We start from the raw sequence: 23,057 nt of genomic DNA, 5'->3' as shown, positions 1-23,057 counted from the left end.
ACTATGTGAACGTGAGTCAGTGAAGCTGTTTACACCGAGGGGCCTGCTGTCACTTCAGTACTGTAAACTGCACAATCATCCTGATTCATAATAAGAGAGTTCAGCTCTGCCACAGAGGGACGTGACTACAACTGAGAACACAGAGCTCATGATGCTGAGTGTTGTTTCTGATGGAGCTGCAACTGACGACTGTTTTCACGGTCGATTGATCTGTTGATTATCAATCGATTTGTTGTTTGGTCGATAAAACTTCAGAAAATGGTAAAAAACGTCGATCAAGACCGTAAATATTCACAATTAAGAAGCTGAAATCAAAGAATTTTACTTATTTTTCTTTAAAAATGGACTCAAACCAATTCATCGATGATCAAAAATAGTTAATAAACGAATGAATTAATCATTGCAGCTCTCATTTTTTGTAATTTGGAGTAGTGATGTCACGATACTGAAATGTCTAACTTCGATACAAAACCTTGGAAAATATCGATATTCAATTATGTTTTCAATACCACGGAGAGAAATTGACATTGAGCGCATGAAATTTTTGATGTTTTAATAAAATGTCAATATAACGAGGTTATAACACGAGAACGAGACACAACTCTCCTTGGCGAGCAGCAGAGAGCTGCAGCAGGACTGTTTGTACTGATACTGCAGAAAAAACGAATTCTCGTGATGATATCAATGCGATATCTATAGAAATTAAACATGAATCTAATCTATCTTTAACTTTATCTTCTCTGTGTTTTGTCTCTTTTTCGGAAAATAAATGTATCTCATAATACGAGTGTAGGGAGGTGAGAGAGAGTCTGTAACCATGATCAATCACTATCAATCAATTACCAGTGAAAAAGATGAAGTCATAAACAAAAGATGCAGAAGGCCGAACATCATCGCTGGATTATTCACACGATATTATCACGTATGAATTATTAAAGAAGCACTATGTTGTTTTAGAGAAGAAATTCAAGCTCATTATTTCAATATTTACAATATTAATGAGGTAATAATACAAACTCAGAATATTTATTTTGATGCTAGAAAGGTGGCAGGGTCCGCCACATATAAACAACAAACAACAGTATAAACTGTGTTGTCCTTTAAGGTCAGCTTGTTTATTCAGTCATGAAAACAAAGAGCGTTTGATTATTTAATCGTTCAGTCAATGAATGCACCTCTAACACGATGTATCAATATTACATTTTTTAGTCACGGTTATCACAACATCGCGACGCCCCTGATTGCAACTGTTTCAAATATTCAGCATCGATGTATCGTCATATCACACTAACCACTAATTTGGGGGTTTTGACAACCTGACAAGATGTTTACATCCTAAAATTACACATAAACATAATTTTTTTAGGCCAAACATAAAGTCATAACAATAAGATAAAGGGATTTCTTACTTCTCCACCTGAATTTTATGTCTGACATCGTGAAAAAGGCTCTCAAGCATCATTTAGTCCATCATGAAGGGAGCTGACATCAACAGAGAGGATATTTTAAAGGAGCACTCTGTAGTTTTAAACTGAATAAACAAACTGACCTTAAAGGACAACACAATTTATACTGTTTTACTTTGTTTATATGTGGCGGACCCTGCCACCTTTCTAGCTTCAAACAGTGTTCTGGGACCTTGTTTACCTCTTAGAAACAATCAATATTTCTGAGTTTGGATTATGACCTCATTAATATTGCAAATACTAAAATTCTGAGTGTGCATTTCTTCTCTAAAACTGCACAGCGCCCCTTTAATAATACACGTAAGATAAATATTGTCGATGATGTGCATCTATTGTTTATGTTTCACTAGTAACTGTAGAAGTTGGTAGAAATTCTTCTTTTTAGTCACTTTTTTACGGTTACAGACGCAGAGACAGAACGCACAGTAAATAAAGGTAAAGATCGATTTGATTGCTAATTCATTTCTATAGATATCGCAATAATATCGTTATCGTGAATTCGTTTGTTTATTCAGTTATTAGAGTTTTTATTATCGCCTCGTTTAAATTGTAAATATTAAAATCCTGAGTTTGTATTTCTTCTCTAAAACTACAGATTGCTCCTTTAACATTTAAATGTAATAAAAAGCTAAATGACCTCTTCTCCTCTGGGGCTGTAACGAGCTGAGCAGGTTGTGCTGTGGACTCTCACATCCTGCCTGCTGTCCTTTAACCAGCAGGCACATACTGTGACCGAAAACCGCAGCACATGCATGTATGGATGCTGGAATTAAAGGAGCATTGACACCATCTATAGAAACAGTACAGACCTCTATATATCTGCAGAGAAGTGGATCATCACGAGTCATGATGTTACTCACATTATATCTCGTCCACGGCCTCTGAAAACACGACACTGCCTTCACGCAGTCAGATTCCTTCAGTCTTTACGCACAGCGACGCTCCAGATTAACGATGCGGTGTTATAAAACCAGCAGCCCGACCAGAACCACCGGCTGAGCTCAGCCTCCAAACCTCCCTGCGCCCTGGTTTTATAACATGTCTCGAAGGAGCGGCTGTCCAGCGCCCTGTCTGCAGCCTGTCAGCGGCTCTACAGCGACAATAAACGGTCAGTGAGGAGTCTTACCGTCCGTCAGTGGCGCGGAGGATGGAGCAGAGGATGGAGCAGAGGATGGAGCAGAGGGAGGGGCGGTGCTGCTGCTGCTGCTGCTGCTGCTGCTGCGGATGAGGATGAAGGCAGGGTCGGCCTGCTTCAGCTCAACACCTACACTCTATCTGCTGCCTTGTGCTGCATTCAGGGACCAGTCGTACACTCCAGTTTCAGATGGAGCAAAAGTGATCCAGGAGCGTTCAATTGAATCAGGGAAAAGACAGCTTCAGCTTAATCCAGGGCCGTAACCAGTATGTTAGAAATACTGAAGGCATGAGTCCCCCCCACGACACACCAGAAATAAATGACACTGTTTCTGTTTCTGTCCTGCTGCTCATCATCCCAAATGTTTCCGACAATATTGAAACCGGAAAATTCTGTGTTTTATTCAAAGTAACGGTGCGTTTTATCTGGTCGCCTGACGCAATAACTTCCAGGAGAGTCGGAGTGTGAGGAAGGAAGGAAGGAAGTCGGCTAACGGGACTAAAAATGAACACGAATAACAGTCACGTCAGACAGATTGTCATTTCAGTCATTTCATATTGTGTTTTTATTGCTGATATTTCTGACTTGTGTTGTGCTGTAGATCCTGAGTCTGCACCGGGTGTTTTATTTTGAAAATTGACAGGATGCACATTGCCACTCCGCTGTCTGACTTCCTGCCTGGCTCCATCAGCTTTGTGCAGCCCTGTTTAAAATGTTCGGCTCCGGTGACCGTGTCGCAGCCGTAACACGACGTAGACGTGCCCAGTGGAATCTACCGGCAACAACAAAGACAACAACTCCCATGATCCCACGCTGTTCAGTCTGTTGTTTTGTTTTGATTGAGAGACCCCTAGTGGCAGAAACTACATACTGTGTGTCTTATCTGCAAAAATCACAAGTAAATGCCAAAAAAATTAAACTGGCTCCAGCTTCTAAAATACGAATAGTTTCTGATTTTCTTCCTCTTGTGTGAGGAGTTATTGAAGCTGTAATTTTCACAATTTTCTGACATTTTATGGTCAAAATTATAAATTAGTCATTAATATTATCTGCTGATTATAATATATATAGTCATTAGTTGAAGCCTCAGTAGCATGCGAACATTTAGAGTGACAATATGCTAAATGTTAGCATGCTAAACAAATCTAAACAAAACAAAAAATGTGAGTAGTGTGGGATCATGGGAGTTGTTGTCTTCACTGTTAAACAGCTCACACTGCTGATGGAAATCTGCTAAATGTTAGCATGTTGCATGTGACGTTGCTGTTTAGCCTGTTAGCATGCACAATGAGTTTAACCTCTCTCAAGTCTCTGCAAACTGACTTCCAAACAGATTCAATGAAACCAGAAACCATCGCTGTGATGAAGTACAAATCATTTAATAATCTTCAGGTAACTGGACAAAAACATGGTTTACAGAAAATCTGAAAGATGTTAAAGTTTGTCATTGACCCTCAACAATACTTACCAACATGAATCACTTTAAATCAATCCCACATACAAAGTTTACTGTGGCAGCGAAGTGATGATGCATGAATGTTTTAAGTATCTGGACATTATTATTATTATTATTATGATCGAGTGGGAAGCGAGTGGATTGTGTGTTCAGAGAAGGGGACTTTTCAAACAGCTGTGACTCAAACAGCAGCTGCTGGGTGGGACAGAGACAAACTAAAATAGACTCTCAGCTCTGCCAAACTTGTTCCCTGTAAACTATGAATCACAGCATTTAACTTACAGACAGAAAGACTGAAGCTTTTCACAGAGACAGGCCGTCCCCGTCAAAAAATAGTCTCCACATTTATCACTTCGTCCCTTAAATAACTGTTTTTGGATCACACAGAAAATGATTTTCTTTGGTACAGGAATAACTCACGAAGCAGGGCAGAAGAAACACAGTGAAATGTGGTGAGACTGTCACTGATCAACTTTGAGATTTATGTGCAGAAAAAAAAACAGATCTTTGGAAAGAGTGATGCCTGGGGTTGCTCTGGTATCTTAACCTCCTCTGTAAAAAGCCTGTTAGTGAAACTCAAGAGCATCACATCCACTCACTGATGCAGCATCATCTCAGATGACCGGCAGTCTCCTCTAAATGTCAGACAGCTGTTAGCCGTGCAGCTCGGACGCCCGGCCGGCCGCGCCCTTCTCTCCAGACGTGCCGTTTGTCTCAGCTTTTCCAGTCCTCCTCTCCTCCTCTCCCACCTCTCCTCGTCTCCTCTCCTCCCTCCTCCCTCCTCTCCTCGTCTCCTCTCCTCCCTCCTCCCTCCTCCACTCCTTACATCACCCTCAACTCTCTCACACACTGAGGAACACACACATACAGCAGCTGGTCAAGGTCACATGTTGTCTTGTTATTTGTAGACTGAAGTGTTTCCGCCGTGACGGACTCTATTCTCTGTGACCTGAGGGGAGCAGCTCATCAGCCCGAGCTGTTAAATATAACCTACATTTCTGACCAAGTGTTTTATAACCCAAGGTCAGAGAAGGCATGTAAATACTGTATGTCCCGCACATTTATGGTAAAGGCTTGCCTTGGGCCAAGCCGCAATCAAATTATGACAAGAACTGCAAAATGTCACAACATTTTGTAAGAAATTCATTTGTCCCCAGAGGATGAATCTTAATGATCCTCTGATGTTTCCTCCAGCGCCACCATGTGCTAGCCCCGGCGGCTAGTTTGACATCCATCCATGAAATTCTGCACACGTGAGTATCAAACCTAGATCTTCAAACAAGTCTCTTGCAGCCATGACCTAAACCCAACGAGAAGTTGGCCATTTTGAATTTTGTGATCCGATCATCTGATTTTGCTGTGGCTGGTTTGCTCATCATACAGATATGAAACAAAACGTCAGTATTTGGCGCTGTGGGAATGAGACCAGGCTGGTTTTGAATGTGTTGCAGCTTCTCTCACCTTTTTTCTGCCCAGTTGCATTACATCAAAAACAGTCTTACAGCAGCAAATTCTCAGACAAGGCCTGTTAAAACACTAAAAATACACAATGTTTCCATTGTTCTTTTTAAAGCCAGTGTCAGTCTGAAAATCTATGTGCATCAGCCTTCAGCTCCCTTCAGGCCAATTACTGTAGCTTATTGTCAAAACTTCCCCAGACTGATGGATGGACTGTCGACTGAAGAAAACACCACAAAACAAAAAGTCAATTAATCGACAGAAATGTAATGAACAGCAGTTTGGATCAGGAATTGATCATTTGGATCATCTGTTGTGCAAAAATACAAAACATTCGTTTGTTAAAGCGTTTTGGTGTTTGCAGCATTTCTTAATTCATAGTTTTGTTGGACGAAAAGAGCAATTTGAAGACGTGATGACAGACATTTTTCACTGTTTTATAACATTTTATAGACCAAATGATTGATGGTTTAATTTTAGTGTTTTACTTTGTTTACATGTGGCGGACCCTGCCACCTTTCTAGCTCCAAACAGTGTTCTTGGACCTTATTTTCCTCTGAGAACAGCTTCTTTATTTGCTTATGGAAACAATAAATAATTCTGATTTTGTATTATTACCTCATTGATATTGTAAATATCAAAATTCTGAGTTTGAATTTCTTCTCTAAAACTACACATAGCACACACACATATATAAACATCCGTTTCCAGGAGCCATGATTGTCTCTTTCTGTCGGTTGGAGACAGTCTTTCTGAGTTGTGATGGTATCAGAGTCGAGCTGGAGGGATTTTAATGTGTTGCCACCAGCCCATCATCTTATCACTCTTGTGTGCCGATGTGAGTGCAAGCAGCAGATCAGGTTCAGTGTGATTCTGACAACAACACGTCCTTTTATTCTCTGCATCTCCTTTGTCCTCTGTCTCCACACATGCAGGAGACAGTTCGTGGGGACGAGAGGGGGAAGCAGCCTGTATTGATCAGGCTCACATATGCAGACTGCACGTCAGAGTCTGTTTTATTACCTCATTAATATTGTACATTATTCTCCAACAACATAGTGCCCCTTTGACATAAAAATAATTAATCAGTGATGAAAATTTAAATAAGTTTTAGCCTATATAAGGGGACAAAAAGGAATTTATAGCACCTTTTCACATTATCCAATCTGACACCACCACCAGTGACTACGACCTCTAACACGTCCTTAATCACATTTGTTATCAACATAAACAGATCAGCCTCTAGATGAGTGACTTTGCTGCAGTGCTGCTGAACCAGATTGCAGCAGACTCAGTGGATGCACCTAATAAACTCCACTCCATTACAAACATCCCTGCAGACGCTCCTCTTTCACGGTGCGGCTCATCTTACAGTAATCTCACCGTCTTTCACTTATTCCAGTGCGTGTGCGTGCGCTCACACATGTGCACACATGTGTGTTGCCAGGTCCAGATGAAAGGCTCTGGAGCAGGGGGACCCTCCTTCTTGATGTACAGCCCTGACTGCAGAGGAGCTGAGGGACGGATCAATAAACGCCCGCTGAATTATTAATCAGCTCACGTTCTCCTGAGCCGCGCCCAGAGCAAAATGCTTGATATTATGAAGGCGTGTCATTAAAAACTTTAACTACTGATTAGATAACTGACAATGACACAGATTGCACGTCGTTCCCGCGGGTTATCCTCCAAACCATACCAATCAATGCTCCTGTTCATGCGTGTGACCTGCACGTATTGCTTTCTCAAAGCACGTCTCTGTGATTTGTTGTGTATTTGAGTCCTTTCACAGGCGGAAATCAATGCAGGAGCAGATTACTGTAAGACGAGCATGAGTGTGAGTGTGAGAGAGGCTCATCTGTGGGGATCAGCATTGGGAAAAACTTAAAAAGAGAATAAAAGAGAAACGTAAATATTGCATTACATGAGCTGTGAGTGTAGTTTATAAAGTGTAAATGCAGTTGTCGCACACAGGAAGTACACTTGCTGACACTGCAACATTATTTTACTGCCCACTCATGATGCATCTGCCTCCATTACTCTGGATATTGTTTGCTCTGCCCTTTTTCCCTCCTGTCTCCCTGCCAACATGTCTGATGTGTGTACGTGAGGAGAATGAAGCGGTGGAGATTATACCTGCGTGTGTGTGTGTGTGTGTGTGTGTGTGTGTGTGTGTGGAGGGTCTTTAATATTGCTGCTCAGCTTCCCCGACAGCCTCTTTTTGGTTGCAGCCATCACTCATCTCTGTCTCTGCCTGTCAGCTTCAGCCTGCTGTTACGTCCGTCACGCCCTCTGAACACCCACTCAGACTTTAGGTGTGTGTTTATGGGGAAGTCAGGTAGTGTGAACACTCCCTTTATTCATAACATGCTGTAATGCATACATCACTGCATGCGTCTCCTGTTTGTGTTTTCTGGCTCTGGGGATGGCAATGTTGGTCTGTTAGAAATCTGCCTTCTTCTCAAGCAAGAGAAATGTAAAAGACCCCTGATCTAGTGCCATCATCAGGTCACCAGCAAAACTAATGACATTCCCATCAGCCTCAGCTGTAGAAGTTAGCAAACACTTTACCTGTTTAACATCAACATTTTAGTATTGTTGTTGGGAACATTTTCTTTCCTTCTTTCTGCTGGTACATCACGTTTCTGCACTTCTGCCACAACAGTGTGAAACCATCAGCTGCATCCTCTGCACATGCTAGGAGAGCACCAGACGTGAACACGGGTACCTGCTCATCAACACATTGTTCCAAAAACTCCACAGGGTACCTTTAAACAAGATGATTTTATATGTATCTTTGAACAGAGGAGGTGGCCTACGATGTTACTTATCACCCACCTACGATGCAGTACTGAGTTCCCTCCCCAGACAGCTTAACAACCATTCACACCTGGGCTCACCTAGCCCTAACAACCCACATGAAGCCCGGTTGAAGTGGCCCTGTAATGACTCTGTAAGGACACTCCCACACAGGGTTTTAAAGTCTGCGACTCCCCTCCACTTAGTAAGAACTGAAGGAGCCTCTTGGATGAGAGGTGAAACGTCTTCAACAAACTGAAACAAGTCCAGTTGCCTACGATACAGCACCTAGAATATTATATGTTGTGGAGCTGAGTGACAAAAAAAATAGTCATAATGCTCCAATCATTTTGGTTCATTTGGTGCTAAATGGTTCATATTCTGAAACAAGTGGGTATTTTAAAATTTGCCAAATCATTAAACTCGAGGCTGAGCAGCATCCCAACAGATGGACACTGGCTGCTTTCTGGGTTCCTTTGCCAAATGTGATTAATGTGTCCTGTGTAGACTGTATTCAGATTTACGAGATTAAACAGGGCTAATTACTAGTTAGCGTGCATAACACAAGATACACATCATAAAAAGGTTACAACATCGTCTCAGTGATCAGTTTAGTTACTCGTCACCTGCAGCTGGATGAAATCAATGTCACAAAAATAATTAGAGTATTTTTTCAGTGTCATTATCTGTCATGAAATCTATACAGAAAATAATCAAACTGCTGTTCAAGGCAATAAAGACTTTAATGCATTACAGCAGACAGCTAAGTGACAGCACAACACAATCATCTGGTATGATTCCACTGCAGGACATTAAACATTAATATTGAATTATTGCTGCTGCCCACTATTGACTACATTTCCCCTGAGGGCTTTGCGATGCCACCAGGTTTTGTTTGTCAGCCATCAGTCTGCAGTGCAGCTCCACTGAGTCTTTATTAATTGCACCGTGTGGGCGACAGCTGCATTCATGGAGACCATTACAGCCACCCTCCTCCTCCTCTCCTGGGATGAAACCTGATCTTTTTTCGTGCTGCCAGACCGTCCCTGCGTCTGCATCACTCAATCAGGAAGCTGAGGGCTGGGACACTAATGGACATACAGTGATGGATGTGTCATACTGTATCCATTTCATCATGACGCAACAGACCTAAGAGGACGTCAACATGTACGGCTCCTCTGGGAATCTGTGAGCGTCCTCAGGGAGACAAAAAAAGAGGCCACGAGGGGTTGTAAAATCTGACATGTTGGGATTTTAAGTGACACTCTGAGAAACACGATGAGTGTTTTGACTTTTTACCTCTGGAGTTATTACTTTCTGACCATAAGCAGTTTTAATCAGCTAGTCTCAACACAATAGCCAAGTGAAGGGGATTATTACAGCCAACAAGGCTGCCAAACGAGCAATGTTTTGAGTGTCTGGGGACGTTTCCGGCCGTTTTATTGGCATCCAAAACTGGCTATTTTTCAGGGGATGTCGGATCATCTGCGGGCGTTTTTGTGGCGACCAAAACAGGTGTTTCAACAGGATGTGGAGGGGACGGAGGTGGTGTTATTACAAGCCACAAGGCTGCCAAACGGGCGGCCACAGTTCGAGTCTCTGAGGATGTTTCCAGCTGGTTTACTGGCGACTAAAACCAACTAACGTTCAGTTTTAACTTATCTGTGCAGAAACGTACTTATCTCACATTTATTCTGAATCTGAATCTGAATCCTTTCATTAAAGTCAGTAAACTTAATTGAAAGATATAATAAAAATATAAATATAAATAGAGATGAAAACCAGAAAATATAGAATAGACAATAACACACTAAATAACAATAAAGATATGTACAAGTAGGAGTGCAGACATCTGGCCATATGTGCCGTCTTTTGACCTGGTAATTAATGCCCATTGTACTCTTTCCCATTGGAGAAAAAAGCCACATGTTGGTGGTGATTGTGTGTTTTTGGTCCAGTGTGAAAAGGGTTTTAGTGACTTCCTACAATACTAAGACTTCCCCTCAAGCCTACACAATAAAGTACAATTGACATTTTTACTATCCGATGTGTCTTCACGGTGAACTAACATCTGATGATCCAATCTCCAGAATAAAAAACGTCTCTGCAAAACCCCAGAGAAGTTATAACTGAACGTTTCTTCATGTTGAAAATGTTTGTATATGTTGGATTTTCTGTTTCTCTCTTGTCATCACGCTGTGCTCATGCTCTGGTTAGGTTTAAGCACAAAAACCTCTTGGTCAGGGTGAGGAAAACATCTAAATACTTGGGGGGTTTTTTGCCCCAAAAACAGCTGGAAATGTCCGCAGGTGTCCTTTAAAAATATCCATTGGTGTGACTTGAAATGCAGTCGGCCGTTCAGCAGCCTTGTTGGCTTTAATAACACCACCACCGTCCCCTCCACCTCCTGATGTGGGAGTCAGCTAATAAACAAATACTGCGAACATGATGGACTTAAAGAGACGTTAACTGCGAACATTATACCCTGGAGACAGGGCTGTATCTGATCTATTCTGTGTCGATGTCGCTGTAGCAGTTGAATACAGGATATCTCCCTGTGTGATTGCTGCTACCTGCTCTCACTTCCTCACATCCTCGTCCACTCCTTGAGTATCTTGTTATCTGTGCTGTATCTGTGTGTTAAGGCAGCTTAGACACCAGCTCTATAGAGGCAGAGCGGGGCCGTCGGGATGCCTGTGAGACTCGAGGGTGCTGGCTGTCCTTCAGCACATATGCCACCCATCAGGGAGGTCACTGCCATTTTGGCTGCCTGAGCTCCTCCACGTTGGCATCGGAGGGGCTCGAGTCTGGAGGGAAACACTCACACAGTGGATGCTGTTATTTTCCTGCAACCGGTCTTTCTCCTGTCAGATGTTAATTAAAAATGTCACCATGGCTGAAGAAGTAATTCCACTTTATAGAGGAACTGAAAGACATTTCCTTCTTCTGTGTCTAAATATGTGCTTCCCTGCTGATGAGCAGATTACATTCTCTCCTGAAGCCAGTTGGTCCTGATCGATCACAGAAGCCTCCCTGTCATCTTGGTCGTCTTTCTCTTTGGGTGAGCCTGTCAGCCATGGTGACTGTGCACTCCTCCACCGACTAGCATATTAGTATTCAAGGCACAGACGAGGAGGAGCCGTAGTAATACACTCAGGCGAGCCAATCCTGCAAACATGTCGAGGGTGATGTGAGAGGTTTTTCCTTAGAGGTAAATACGAATCAGGAGAGAATCTCTGAAGCCCTCTGAGCATGAAAAGAGTCCCTGGACGACACCCACCCACGTCTGAACGGAGAGTTTTTACTGCCTGGAGCTGATCAATTTTCCAATGTGACCTTTGCAATGCCAGCAAGCTACACAAAGCACGGTCATTTCATCCCACCCGACCCTCCACCAGCTGAACTGTGAAGCCCCCTGAGCTCAATCCAGATGCAGTCAGGCTTGTAAGCGATATAGAAACCAGTAGAGCATCAAAATTATTTCTTGACAGAGCAGGATCAAATGTTTTAACAGGGATAAGCATCTTTTAATGGCCACACAGTATCTCTCACAGCCTCTCATGGCGCCTTTATGTCCAGTATTATCCTCCCTGCATCCGGTGCACCTTCTCCCCCCCGCTCTCTCCTGCCGCAAAGAAAATTGATCGCCGTCTCGGCTCACTCATTTTTATTCAAACCGCTGACGTCAATAAGAACCGACCCAGTGTGATTCTGGGAACGCAGCCTACAAATCATTACATCGCCTCCGGACATCGAATGGTTTCAAGCAAGAAAATGCCAAATTCTTGAAGATCTTTTATTTTGTTATTTGAAAAAGAAATGCCACTTCAAAAATAAGTTTTAAGAAATGAATACAAGGTGAACACAAATCGTCTAAAAACAAGTTCTGTTATCGGACTGAAATGCTTCGTGTAATGAGATATTCTTGATTAAACATTAGGCAAATATACTTCACAAGATTTTGACTTCCTGCAGTGTAATGAACTGATCCTGCAAACAAGTACGGTGTGTGTTTCAGAGCCTGATATATATCTTCTTCATCTGAGCCGTAGAGCTCCACTGTTGTCCAAAAACTATTATAAACACATCACTGTTGCACAGGGTGACCTCATCGCCATGAACACACACACTGTAGTTTATTTAGACTCAATTATACACACACACACACAAACACACCTTCCTGCTGCCACAAATACTCACTAGAGCACCAACTGTGGATTAATCCACCGCTGAAAATAGTCCCCAACGAACAGCACTTTTTCCTCCTTTTTTTAAAATGAAACAATATATATTTGTGGCACGTTTTTAAAGGAACAGTCCACCCAAAAATGAAAATCCTGACATTATCTCCTCACCCCCATGCTGATAGAAAGTGAGTTTTGTAGTACACAAGACATTTCAGGAGCTTCACAGCAAAACAGCGTCGCAGCTTTCTCCTACAAAAATGGCAGTAGCTGGGGACTTGTCTCGTGCTAACACTTTTAGCTTAACGGCTACATTGAACATGTGTAAATAACATCTGCTCAAAATAATTTGTGCTCTCAGGGCTTCTTGAGACTTGGATTACGTCAGATGAGCTGTTTGGAGCCATTTTATGTTTTTTTAGTTGCTTTTTACATTTTAGTCTCCAGCTACTTCAGTCGTTTATGAGAACGCTGCAACGCTATTTTGCTGTGAAGCTCCAGAAATGTTTTGTGGGCTTCAGAGCTTCACCTGACTTTCCATCACCATGGGGGTGAGGAGATAATGACGGAAGAAATGAGATGAAATGGGCGCCAGACAGAGCCGAAGACAGGATATGAAGTTAGAAAGCCTCGAGCAGTTGGCACCACGTATTTTGGTCTTTTTATGGGATTTGCTGACAGAAACATGCAGGACAGCACTCGTCGTTTCCTTTCAGAAAGTCAGACTTTGGTGCTGCCATTTCGTCTGGGTCTGTTTCTTGATGTTAGCCGGTTTGAAGTCTGCGCCTCGGGCAACGTGGCCTTTAAATCTCACTGTCAGGGGTTCAGTGAATTTCCAGCTCACTCCACACACAACGTCCCGTCTTCAGTTTATTTTATGTATAAATAAAAACATTTTTCTTGTTTCTGTTTGCTTCTGCTGTCAAATAACAAAACGCTCCAGAGTCAGAGGCTCCCTGTTTTTAGAGACAGACTGACTGTATAGAGCCTGTGTTCACTCAGGGGAAATTATACAGCAGGTTTTCTATTTTTTCCCTAAATTTCATTCACAGCTGAGACTAGCACAGTTAACTGAGCTGTTACTGTGCCTTCTTATTTCCCTCTAGTGTGAGCCTGAGCTGAATTTTTTACTTTCGTTTGTGCCTTTAGGGAAACGAAAAGTAAAAAACACGATGACGAGAGTTTACTCCTATCAAATAAGTGTAACATTTATTTTGAGAATGATAAGTATAAATGTGGCACATTTGTCTTGTTAAATAATGTCTTATTTTCCAGTTAAATCTACAGAGTTTTTCAATTAAATTTCTTGGTGGTTTTGGCTCAAATCTTCAATGTGTTCAGTACTTTGGTTTATGACGACATATCTGCAAAACAAACTCGTCTGTGTTTTGTGTATAGTGCTAATCAGCAGTTATGAGCATCCAAACACACTTAACTATGATGGTAAACATCGTAAACATACTTGCTTAACGTTAGAATAAATTAATGTTGGGCTGCGAGCATCACTGTGAGCTTTCTTGTATCCACAGAGGAGTTGAGCTGTACTCAGTTTATCAGTGCACAGAATATGTATTTTTCCACTGCTGGTAAAAAAAAAAACACATCGTAGGACTAGACACTACCTACGGTGTAATAACTGAATGCACACAAACCAGCGCAGAGTGGATTCTATAATGTGATTTACTGGAACATGCAACACACAGAAAATCTCTTACATCTCTGCTCGTCCACAGGCGGTCTAGACAAATCCTGCAAATTACTGAAATGCAATCCTGTAGCTGTGTGTGTGTGTGTGTGTGTGTGTGTGTGTGTGTGTGTGTGTGTGTGTGTGTGTGTGTGTGTGTGTGTGTGTGGCCTCAGCAGGCAGAGTAGATGTCTGCAGCAGTCTGGTGGTCCTGAGGGACACACTGTACTGTTTGCTTTAGGCACACATCTCTGTATGCTCCATCTCTGCCGCTGCCCGCAGAGTTTACTGCAGTGGGCTCCGACTGTTGCTGGAGGAGATTCTAGTCTGTGTGAGCGGTGAGGCAGAGTGAACGGTTTTCAACCAGCAGCCAAAGACAAAGACAGAGAGAGAGAGAGAGAGAGAGGGTAATCAATAGCATCAATAGCATCTGTGTGTGACTGTGATCGAGCACCACACGATGCAATCAGTGTGAATTGCAGCTGGTTGTGTTATAGAGTTTCTCGCTCTCTGCAACAGAAATGTTTTTTTATCCTTCAGCACATAAACACAACGTAACAATCAATCAAATCACAACATCTGTGCACTGCTAAAACTCACATTTACACACAGCAGGTCAGCATCAGATGAATCACCTCATTATCCTTATTTTTGATATATATTATTTTTAACTCTCTCGCACTACATTTGTGTGTTTCTGAGATGGGTATGTATCGTCAGAGGTGACAAAAGTCCACACATCCTTTCCTCCAGTAGAAGTGCAGATACTTATGTTAAAGAACAACTCTGGTTCAACCTAGTTACTCCAGTAAAAGTAATAGAGTACAGGCTCTGAAATGTACTCAGAGTATCAGAGTAAAAAGTCTCCCTCTGAAGGACATTTGTGGTCAAAGCTAACTGAAGCTCACGCCATATTAATATAATTCAAAGACTATTAAAGTTAAAGGTAGAGTCAGTAGGATTTGTCCCAGCTGTTCCTGAACGCATCACAAAGATAGTTGATTGTTGAGTCTCATTCCCAGGACGTCAAATAGCCACATTTTGGGTTGGTAAAGCGTCCCGAGCAGCAACAAAGTGAGAAAATAAGAAAATCTCTGCAGATACGAGACACTAACACGCCTTTTCTCCCCATTCCAGCCTCCCTCTCTGTCTGTTTACGTCTTCTTACGTCTTCTTACGTCTTCTTACGTCTTCTTACGTCTTCTTACGTCTTTGTTTCTTCTCGCTGCGTCTGATAGGTTGAGGGTGCAATGACGCCAAAATAACAATAATCCATAATTCCCCTCAAATGCATCAAACTAAAGTAACGAGCCTGTTTTGAAAATGTGAGGAGGAGAAAGTTCAGATGTTTGTGTTCAGACGTAGAGAGGGAAAGTCAAAGAAATACTCAAGTAAAGTACAGATACCTGAAACATCTACTTAAGTACAGAAACAAAGTATTTGTAACTGCGTTACTTCCCACCTCTGGTAATATGTCAATATGTAATACTGATGTACGACAATTACAACTAAAACCAAGCAGTACATCGATACAAGGCTTTTTTTTGTTTGCCTACACCATCTTTACTTGTTGCAACGAGTTAGAGTCCTGTGGTGGAAAGTTTTATAACTCTCTAACACACAAAAAACAATGAAAATACAGCCACACGCCACTGGATTACGAGCTATAAATGGGTATGAACGTATGACTGTAGCAGGGTTAACTCCACCAGCAGAAGAAATACTCTGCCCTGCAGCACGTCTGCTCAGGCTGGAGCCAAGATGATGCTCCCTGTCAGCCATCGCAGCTCTGAGCATCTTTCTGTGCTTCAGTGAAATCACCACATCAGGAAGGAGAGAAATACAGCAGGGCGAGGAGAGAGATGAGGAATAAAAAGAGTGTGCTGACTGACAGGGAGGCGAGGGATTCAGACAGCAGAGGAACAGGATGACTGTGACAGAGGTGAGACAGAAGGAAAGTAAGAAAATGTTAAAAAAAAAAAAAAAAAGATAATTAATGGAGAATGACGAATTATTCATGCAGGTGCTGCCAGGAAAGCTAGAAAACAGCAAGGAGAGGCAACACAGACACGCTCTGATGGCTGCCACATTAAAGATGGCAGAAAGGTGATGAAGCTGTTAAATATTCCAAGTGAATTGAACTGATACACAGAGAAAACATGCTGGTGTGTGGTGTTAACGGCAGTGTGAGATCCAGCGGAGGCTGAGGGTTTGTGCATCCTGAGCTGACTGTGATGGTGAGACGATGACGTAATGTGCAATTATGCAGAGCCGAGTCGATCGAGCGTCGAATAACTTGAAGCCTCAAGAGACAAAAGTTTGACCTCTGAGCAAACATGAAAGTTTGCAGTTTATAAAATGTCATTCTCCAAACTCAGATATGCTTAAAAATCCAAATACGCACTCCAGTTTAAAGGAATAGTTCAACATTTCTGTGAAACATATCTGCATGTTTGATACAGAGAGTTAGATGAGACAGCATGATAATTACTTCGATGTTACCAGGAGCAGCATCTATCCTCCTTTGTTCGAGGTGAACCGTCTCCCCATACTTCAGCCCATAAGCTAAGTCTGTGTAAGTTAAGTTAAGCTAATAAGATCTCAGCTCTGGCTTCATACTTAGGCTGGAAGTGTGGTTATACAGTTAGCCTGCACCTTGTACGTAGGAGACAGTCTATGTGTCAAGCAAAACCAGGTGTTTTTCACAGGAAGTTGGACCATCTCCAGACGTTTTTGTGGCGACCAAAACAGGTATTTTAAGCCCGGCCATGACTGTTGCTTAATTTTAGCCATTCTTTTTGAAATGTGTCTCTCATAAGTCAACTTTATAGAAGTTCAACAGTAAATCACTGCAGTTTTCCTGCAAGATGAATTCCTATCAAAAATGGTTTGATCATGAAATGGTTGGACGCTGTTTGTTTGTTTGTTTGACAGCAGTGATGTCAACAAACAGGTGTGTTATTTCTGCTCTTTACGTAACAACGCCAGCAGCCACAGAAGTGTGTGGGAGAAAAGATGCACCGAGATCTGAACTGCTTTCTTTTTAATCGCTGCTCAGTGAAGCTCGGTTCCTTTTATTCAGCCCATGCATCTTCTCTTCTCAGCTGTTTGTTTGACCTCGCTAAGCTACAGTAAACGCTGAATACTTATTATGAATGCGTTTGACACAAGCGTTTGCTTTGTAAATACGAAGTAGTGACCCAGAGAGCGGCCACATTCACAGAAACACTGGCTCCATTCACCTGATCTTAAATTCCCCCTGCAGATAGATTTCACTCTCACTCTCAGCCCTTATTGATTCCCACTCTGACATGCAGTCTGCATATGTGTGCCTGATCAATACAGGCTGCTTTTTAGCCTCTTATCCCTACAAAGTGTCTCATGCATGTGTGGAGACAGAGGACAAAGGAGATGCAGAGAAGAAAGGACGTGTTGTTGTCCTTTGCAGTCACGTCTGCACACTGGCTGCGTACTGTAGGAACACATGAGTGATCAGATGATCGGCATTAAATCCCTCCAGCTAGACTCTGATACCATCACAACTCAGAGCTGATTATTGTCTCCGACCAACAGAAAGAGATAATCGCTCATTGAAACGGATGTTTATAGTTCTGTATAGTGGAATTGTTGTTGCTTTTGCCTGCTGCTGTTGACTTTCAAAAGGGGCACTGTGCACCAGAAGAAATTCAAACTCATAAATTCAAATATTTGCAATATTAATGAGGTAATAAAACAAACTTAAATATAAGTATTTTTTCCATAAGTGAATAAACAAGCTGTTCTCAGAGTCAGACTCTGGTCAGTTTATTCAGTCATGAAAACAAAGAGAGTTTATTTCTCTTTGGATCAAATGTCTCCCTAAAAACTACATAGTGCACCTTTAAAGTATTTGTATTGGGGAATGTGGCCTCATCAGTCAGCTCCTGATTATTTAAAGAAACACTTGATGACAACAGCGACACTGGAAGTCGGTCACAGTTACAGGGAGTGCGTCAATGGTGCGCAACATTCATGTTTTTTGTATTAATTTAAAGGACAACTTCTATGTTACTGTTATTAACAACAATTTAAAACAATTTGAGAGCTCTTTGCATTACAGCAGACCAACACCATCACCAACACGCTACAGGTCAAAGCAGGCACAGCAAGTACAGCAAGTACAGGCAGCAACAGCAAGGAGATGAAGAGGCAGAGAAATTCCCCAGACTCCCTTACAAAGTCGCTCAATTTTGTGATTTGTTGAGCTAAGAGGAACTTTAGAAACTTTGTGAAACAATGTCAAAGATAAACTCTTAATTATTTGGGCCTTCTCGTAAATTCGGCGTAAATGTTTATCTTAAACAAAACATCGTGTCCCTTTGTTCCAGTGATGTACGTGTCTAATAGCATGTAGGAGAGCCGGGAAGTGAGCTCTGATCACAAGTGGTCACTAGAGAGAGCTGTCCCCCTCTGATCAGATTACCAAAGATGCATTTTAATGCCAGGGATAAACAGCATCATAGTTATGTAATAATGCAGCACAGTGAGGATGCACGTGTTCCTCTAATGTGTCTGTACAGTTTGTGATTTACAAGGATTCAGACTGACCTTTGACCTGTGAAGAGAACTGAGCGGTGTGTCTGGCCTCAAACAGCTGCAGCTCCTTGTTCAGGTCACAAACAGTCAGATCGACGTTCCAAGATCGCAAAGCTGTTAAAGAAAGGAAAGTGTGAATGATGTTCGTCAGCAGTGAACGTGTGAGGGCTGATTGATTAGTTCACGGCCTAATGCAGAAGGAGATGAGTTATACAGCTCTCGTTCCATGTTCAGTTTAACTCTTTGAGGGATTATACAGTATCTTTTTTGATATTTCTGTTTCAGGTAGCCCCACAAGTTCACAGCGACCATCCAGAAATTTGAACTCATCCAATACTCGCCTTATTCACCTGACTTGGCACCCTCAGACTACTACCTCTTCCCCAAGATGAAGAAGAAGCTCAGAGGTCGCCATTTTGGCAGTGACGATGAGGTAATCGCTGCTGTGCATCACTTTGTGGAGGTCCAAGACATGACTTGTACAAAGAAGGGATCCGTATGCTCCACGACCGCTGGACTAGGTGTGTGAATGTGGGAGGGGACCATGCTGAAAATAAATGTGCTCACTTTTCTGAAGCTGACTCCTTCTACCTTAGACCACAAACTTATCAATCACCCCTCGTACTGTTCTGAAACTAATAACCACAGTACAGTCTACAATGTGCAAACTAACCAGCAGCGTGAGGACAGCAATATATTTGCTAGTGTAGATCTCTGTTTCTGTCAGTACTTTAACTGCACTGGATCTGGATTTGGATTTTCAACATGTATCTCAAACACTGACTGCAGAGTATTTAAAGACATTTTGTTGTTGTTAAAAAAGACAATCAGAAGCTGAAGTTGTTAGTTGGTATTTTAACACATTCCTCCCACATCTTTAAAGTTTTAGGACTTACTGTCCAAAAGATTCAACTGCACAGATCTCCGAAGATATTCTGTGAATTTGTTTTTACAGCTACAGAGTCGGTTACACAAGTCCTGTACATTTAATGTCAGGTACTGGTAGTGTATTTATTTATACATTACTCATTACTCGACTATATTTTCATTCTCCATTGCATTTATTTGAAACGTATCTGTACTAGATACTTTTAAAGATAATGACTTTAACATGCAAATCGTTTGATATGCCTTATACAATATGATGTGCTTCTTTATTGTTAAACCAGCCAGTAGTGTGTAAAGTATCTACATCGACAAACTACAACATCACACGCTGCTTTATTATGTATTAATCAGTAATCAATCAGACTTTTACTTTTGGTGCTTTTTGATGGTACTTAACTTTTACTTCATCAACATGTCAATTTTCTTTTACAGCTACAGAGGATCAGGATGTATTCAAGTACTTTTACTTTATTTGAGTATTTTCATTTTAACATTGTACTTTTTACTTGACTGCTTTTATTTTAAGCTTGTTTTTATGGGTGTCTACTCAGACTAAGATTTAATAACGTATATAAAGCTTATCAAATATGAGTATTTTATTTACATTTAATGCTGCTTACATATATTAAGAAGTAATAATAGACGATATACAGTTTGATATGAAACTGAAATATTATGCATAATTAGTAATTTTACTTTGATATACAAAGTACTTTGTGGTGCTTAACTTCTACTTATTCAACATTTTGAAGTAGTATTTTTAGTATTTCATGGTATTTGTATTTGTATTTCATTAAAGGATGAGACTTACTGGACAGGTAATAAGAAACAGAAGCTCTTTCCTGACAGACTCTAAAGGATTGTAATATTTTACAAATATTGAGGACTTACTGCATGTTTGTCACAAAAAAAAACACAAAAGAACTTTACAGATCTTTACAGATTTTCATATAGGGTTAGGGTTAGTATAAGTATAATTACTCAAGTACTTGTACTTTATTTGAGTTTTTTCATTCACACTTTATACTTCTATTCAACCACATTTGGGAAATATTGTAATTTTTACTCCACTACACCTATTTTTACTTTTCAGATTAAGATTTTTACATGATGATCTTGGAAAATATGATGCAGTACTATAATATTAAGGTACGCAGTAGTGTTTAAAGTACCTTCATTAACAAACTATAACATTTAAATGCTGCTTACATGTATTAATTGTAATTGTCCACGATACAGTTCATTTAATACAGTCACATTTAAAGTGTTTTCTGCTGTTATGTGACTTTTACGTAACATTAAACATATTAACATTTTTAATTCTGTCCTTTAATGATGAGAATACATCAACCACTCAACAGGTAATATGAAATTTGAAGCTCTTTACTGACAATATGAGACTCTCAAAGAGTCCTTCACATTATTTTTTACAAATATTGACAGACTGACTGTTTGTACGTCCCTAAATGAAAGTACAGTGTGAGCGTAACAGCAGGTTACAGAACAGTGAGATGTTTCGAGGCTCACACACAGTCACCTCCTCACTCCGGTCAGCTGCAGCAGCAGGTCGTCTTACCTTGTGTGATCTGTTTCCTGGCAGCGTCCAGGTGAAGTCCAGTTGAAATCTCTCCGATCACAATCAGCATGCGATAGTTTCTGTGCTGGGATGCAGCGCCTGTCGTGTGCTGTCCATGGTGCTGAACAGACTCCTCCGGCTCTGCTCGCTCCGCTGCTGCGATGGGGATTTCCATGGTAACAGTGCCACCAGTGGACGCTGAGCTCTTTTCCATCTCCATGACAACTGCATCCGGATCGAGCACCATGACAGTGCAGGACGAGCGGGGAGGACCGGTGGGTGTGGCTCTTCGGATGGTGAATTTTTGATTGGATCGCAGGTTATGTGGCTATTTGACGTCACAGAATCTCATTGGACGAAAGGAAAAGAGGGATATGAGAATTTATGTTGATCATATTTCTTATATGACACTGCTGAAGCTCACTGTAGATCTTATTTCATATTGATCAGGACTTATTGTCGACATATTTCCCAAAGTGAATATAATTAACTTACGTGCACTTACATTTATAAAACAGCAGTGAGTTCTTACAGCAAACATTTGTCTCCAGCATGATTTTCTGGGTTGTTCAGTGTAATCAATGCCACTTACAGTATCCCTGGTGCTGCTCTGTTTTTGTCAGACCCTTCCAGACAAAAGGGGCTGAAAATAAGACATTTGTGCCACACAAAGCTTCTATTTATATCCGTGTCACTGCGAGTACCAGGCAATGTGCTTTGGATACTCAACTGACACCTCTTTGTTCACGTCGTGAGCACAACAAGGCTTCAGCTGTGCAGAGACAACACTGACAACAAAGACTCGACGTCTGCAGAGAAAAAATATTATTTTAGGCTTAATAAGACATTTGAATGAGCTCATTCTGCAGCACAAAAGGTGAAAGTTGGCATTATATTGACAACACGTGGGTGATGCAAGTCTAATGAAAACTACACACTAAACATCACGGGGGTAAAACTTGACCCAGGATGGGTGAACTTCACTCAGTACCAGTGGGGTGTTTGACCCTGTGTTGGTTTTATCTTTGTTACTGGATCGAAACATTTTTTCTGCTGCGGGAACTGGAAGGAATTCTTGAGAACTGGCTGAACTCATCACTGAATAAGGTTCAGGAGACTTGGATGTATTACACTGAAACATCTATTATAAATATTACAAGTGGGAACACTGTGTAGCACCAGACTAATTCTGAAGGCTACTCTCTGAATGAGGAGTATTCGACCCGCACCAGACCTACGAGACTAAGTGTCCAAATAAAGTTACTCTAAACAAGAAACTATGTTTTCTCACATTATCCTCATTCACGTTGAGTGATCCTCGGGTCACATGTAACACATTAACAGACTGTTTGTCTGCCTGTAAGAGTCTGAGGCCAGACAAGCCGTCATATCTATTGGTCTTGGTTGCTCTGAGACAAAGACTGTGTTATCAGGACAGCTGCTCTAACCGGCCCAACTCAGCAGACACTAAGCTGAACTAGCTCAAAACACAACTGGGACATTTTACCTTTAGCCTAAAGTAGGGAAGTTGTGAAAAACGTATCATTATTTTCAAAATCTGGCGCCTACATTAGCAACAATGCAATTTAACTACTTAATGACATCACTGGATGCAATTTATCAGATTACATACAGCTTCCTCTGGAGCCACAAAAGGCTTTAGACTACTTTCTTCACATTATTTTTTTCATTCATTTATTGTTTATTTAGCAGGAACAATGCACAATACATGTATCGCACCAGATGTAGCTTAAAACTCATTTTCATATGCAGTCCCTGGGCGGAGTCCGCCACTGCTGCACAGGTTACAGAAAATACAGATCAATTATAGTAAACCAG

At 41.4% G+C, this 23,057-nt stretch overlaps 1 protein-coding gene across 1 annotated transcript in view; it reads right to left on the bottom strand.

Annotated features, from left to right (window-relative positions):
- Positions 1-21,465, bottom strand: part of map1aa (microtubule-associated protein 1Aa) — a 43,045-nt gene extending 21,580 nt beyond the window's left edge. Inside the window, exons 1-2 of the mRNA XM_073464981.1 lie at positions 21,219-21,465; positions 18,767-18,868 (exon numbers count right to left, since the gene is read on the bottom strand). Coding sequence (XP_073321082.1) covers positions 18,767-18,868; positions 21,219-21,465 — 349 coding nt within the window. The remainder of the gene's footprint in view (positions 1-18,766; positions 18,869-21,218) is intronic.
- Positions 21,466-23,057: the final 1,592 nt, after the last annotated feature.

The sequence above is a fragment of the Pagrus major genome, chromosome 4 (genome assembly GCF_040436345.1).
Source record: "Pagrus major chromosome 4, Pma_NU_1.0".
Lineage (NCBI taxonomy): Eukaryota > Metazoa > Chordata > Actinopteri > Spariformes > Sparidae > Pagrus > Pagrus major.
This window is presented reverse-complemented; position numbering and strand designations above follow the sequence as displayed.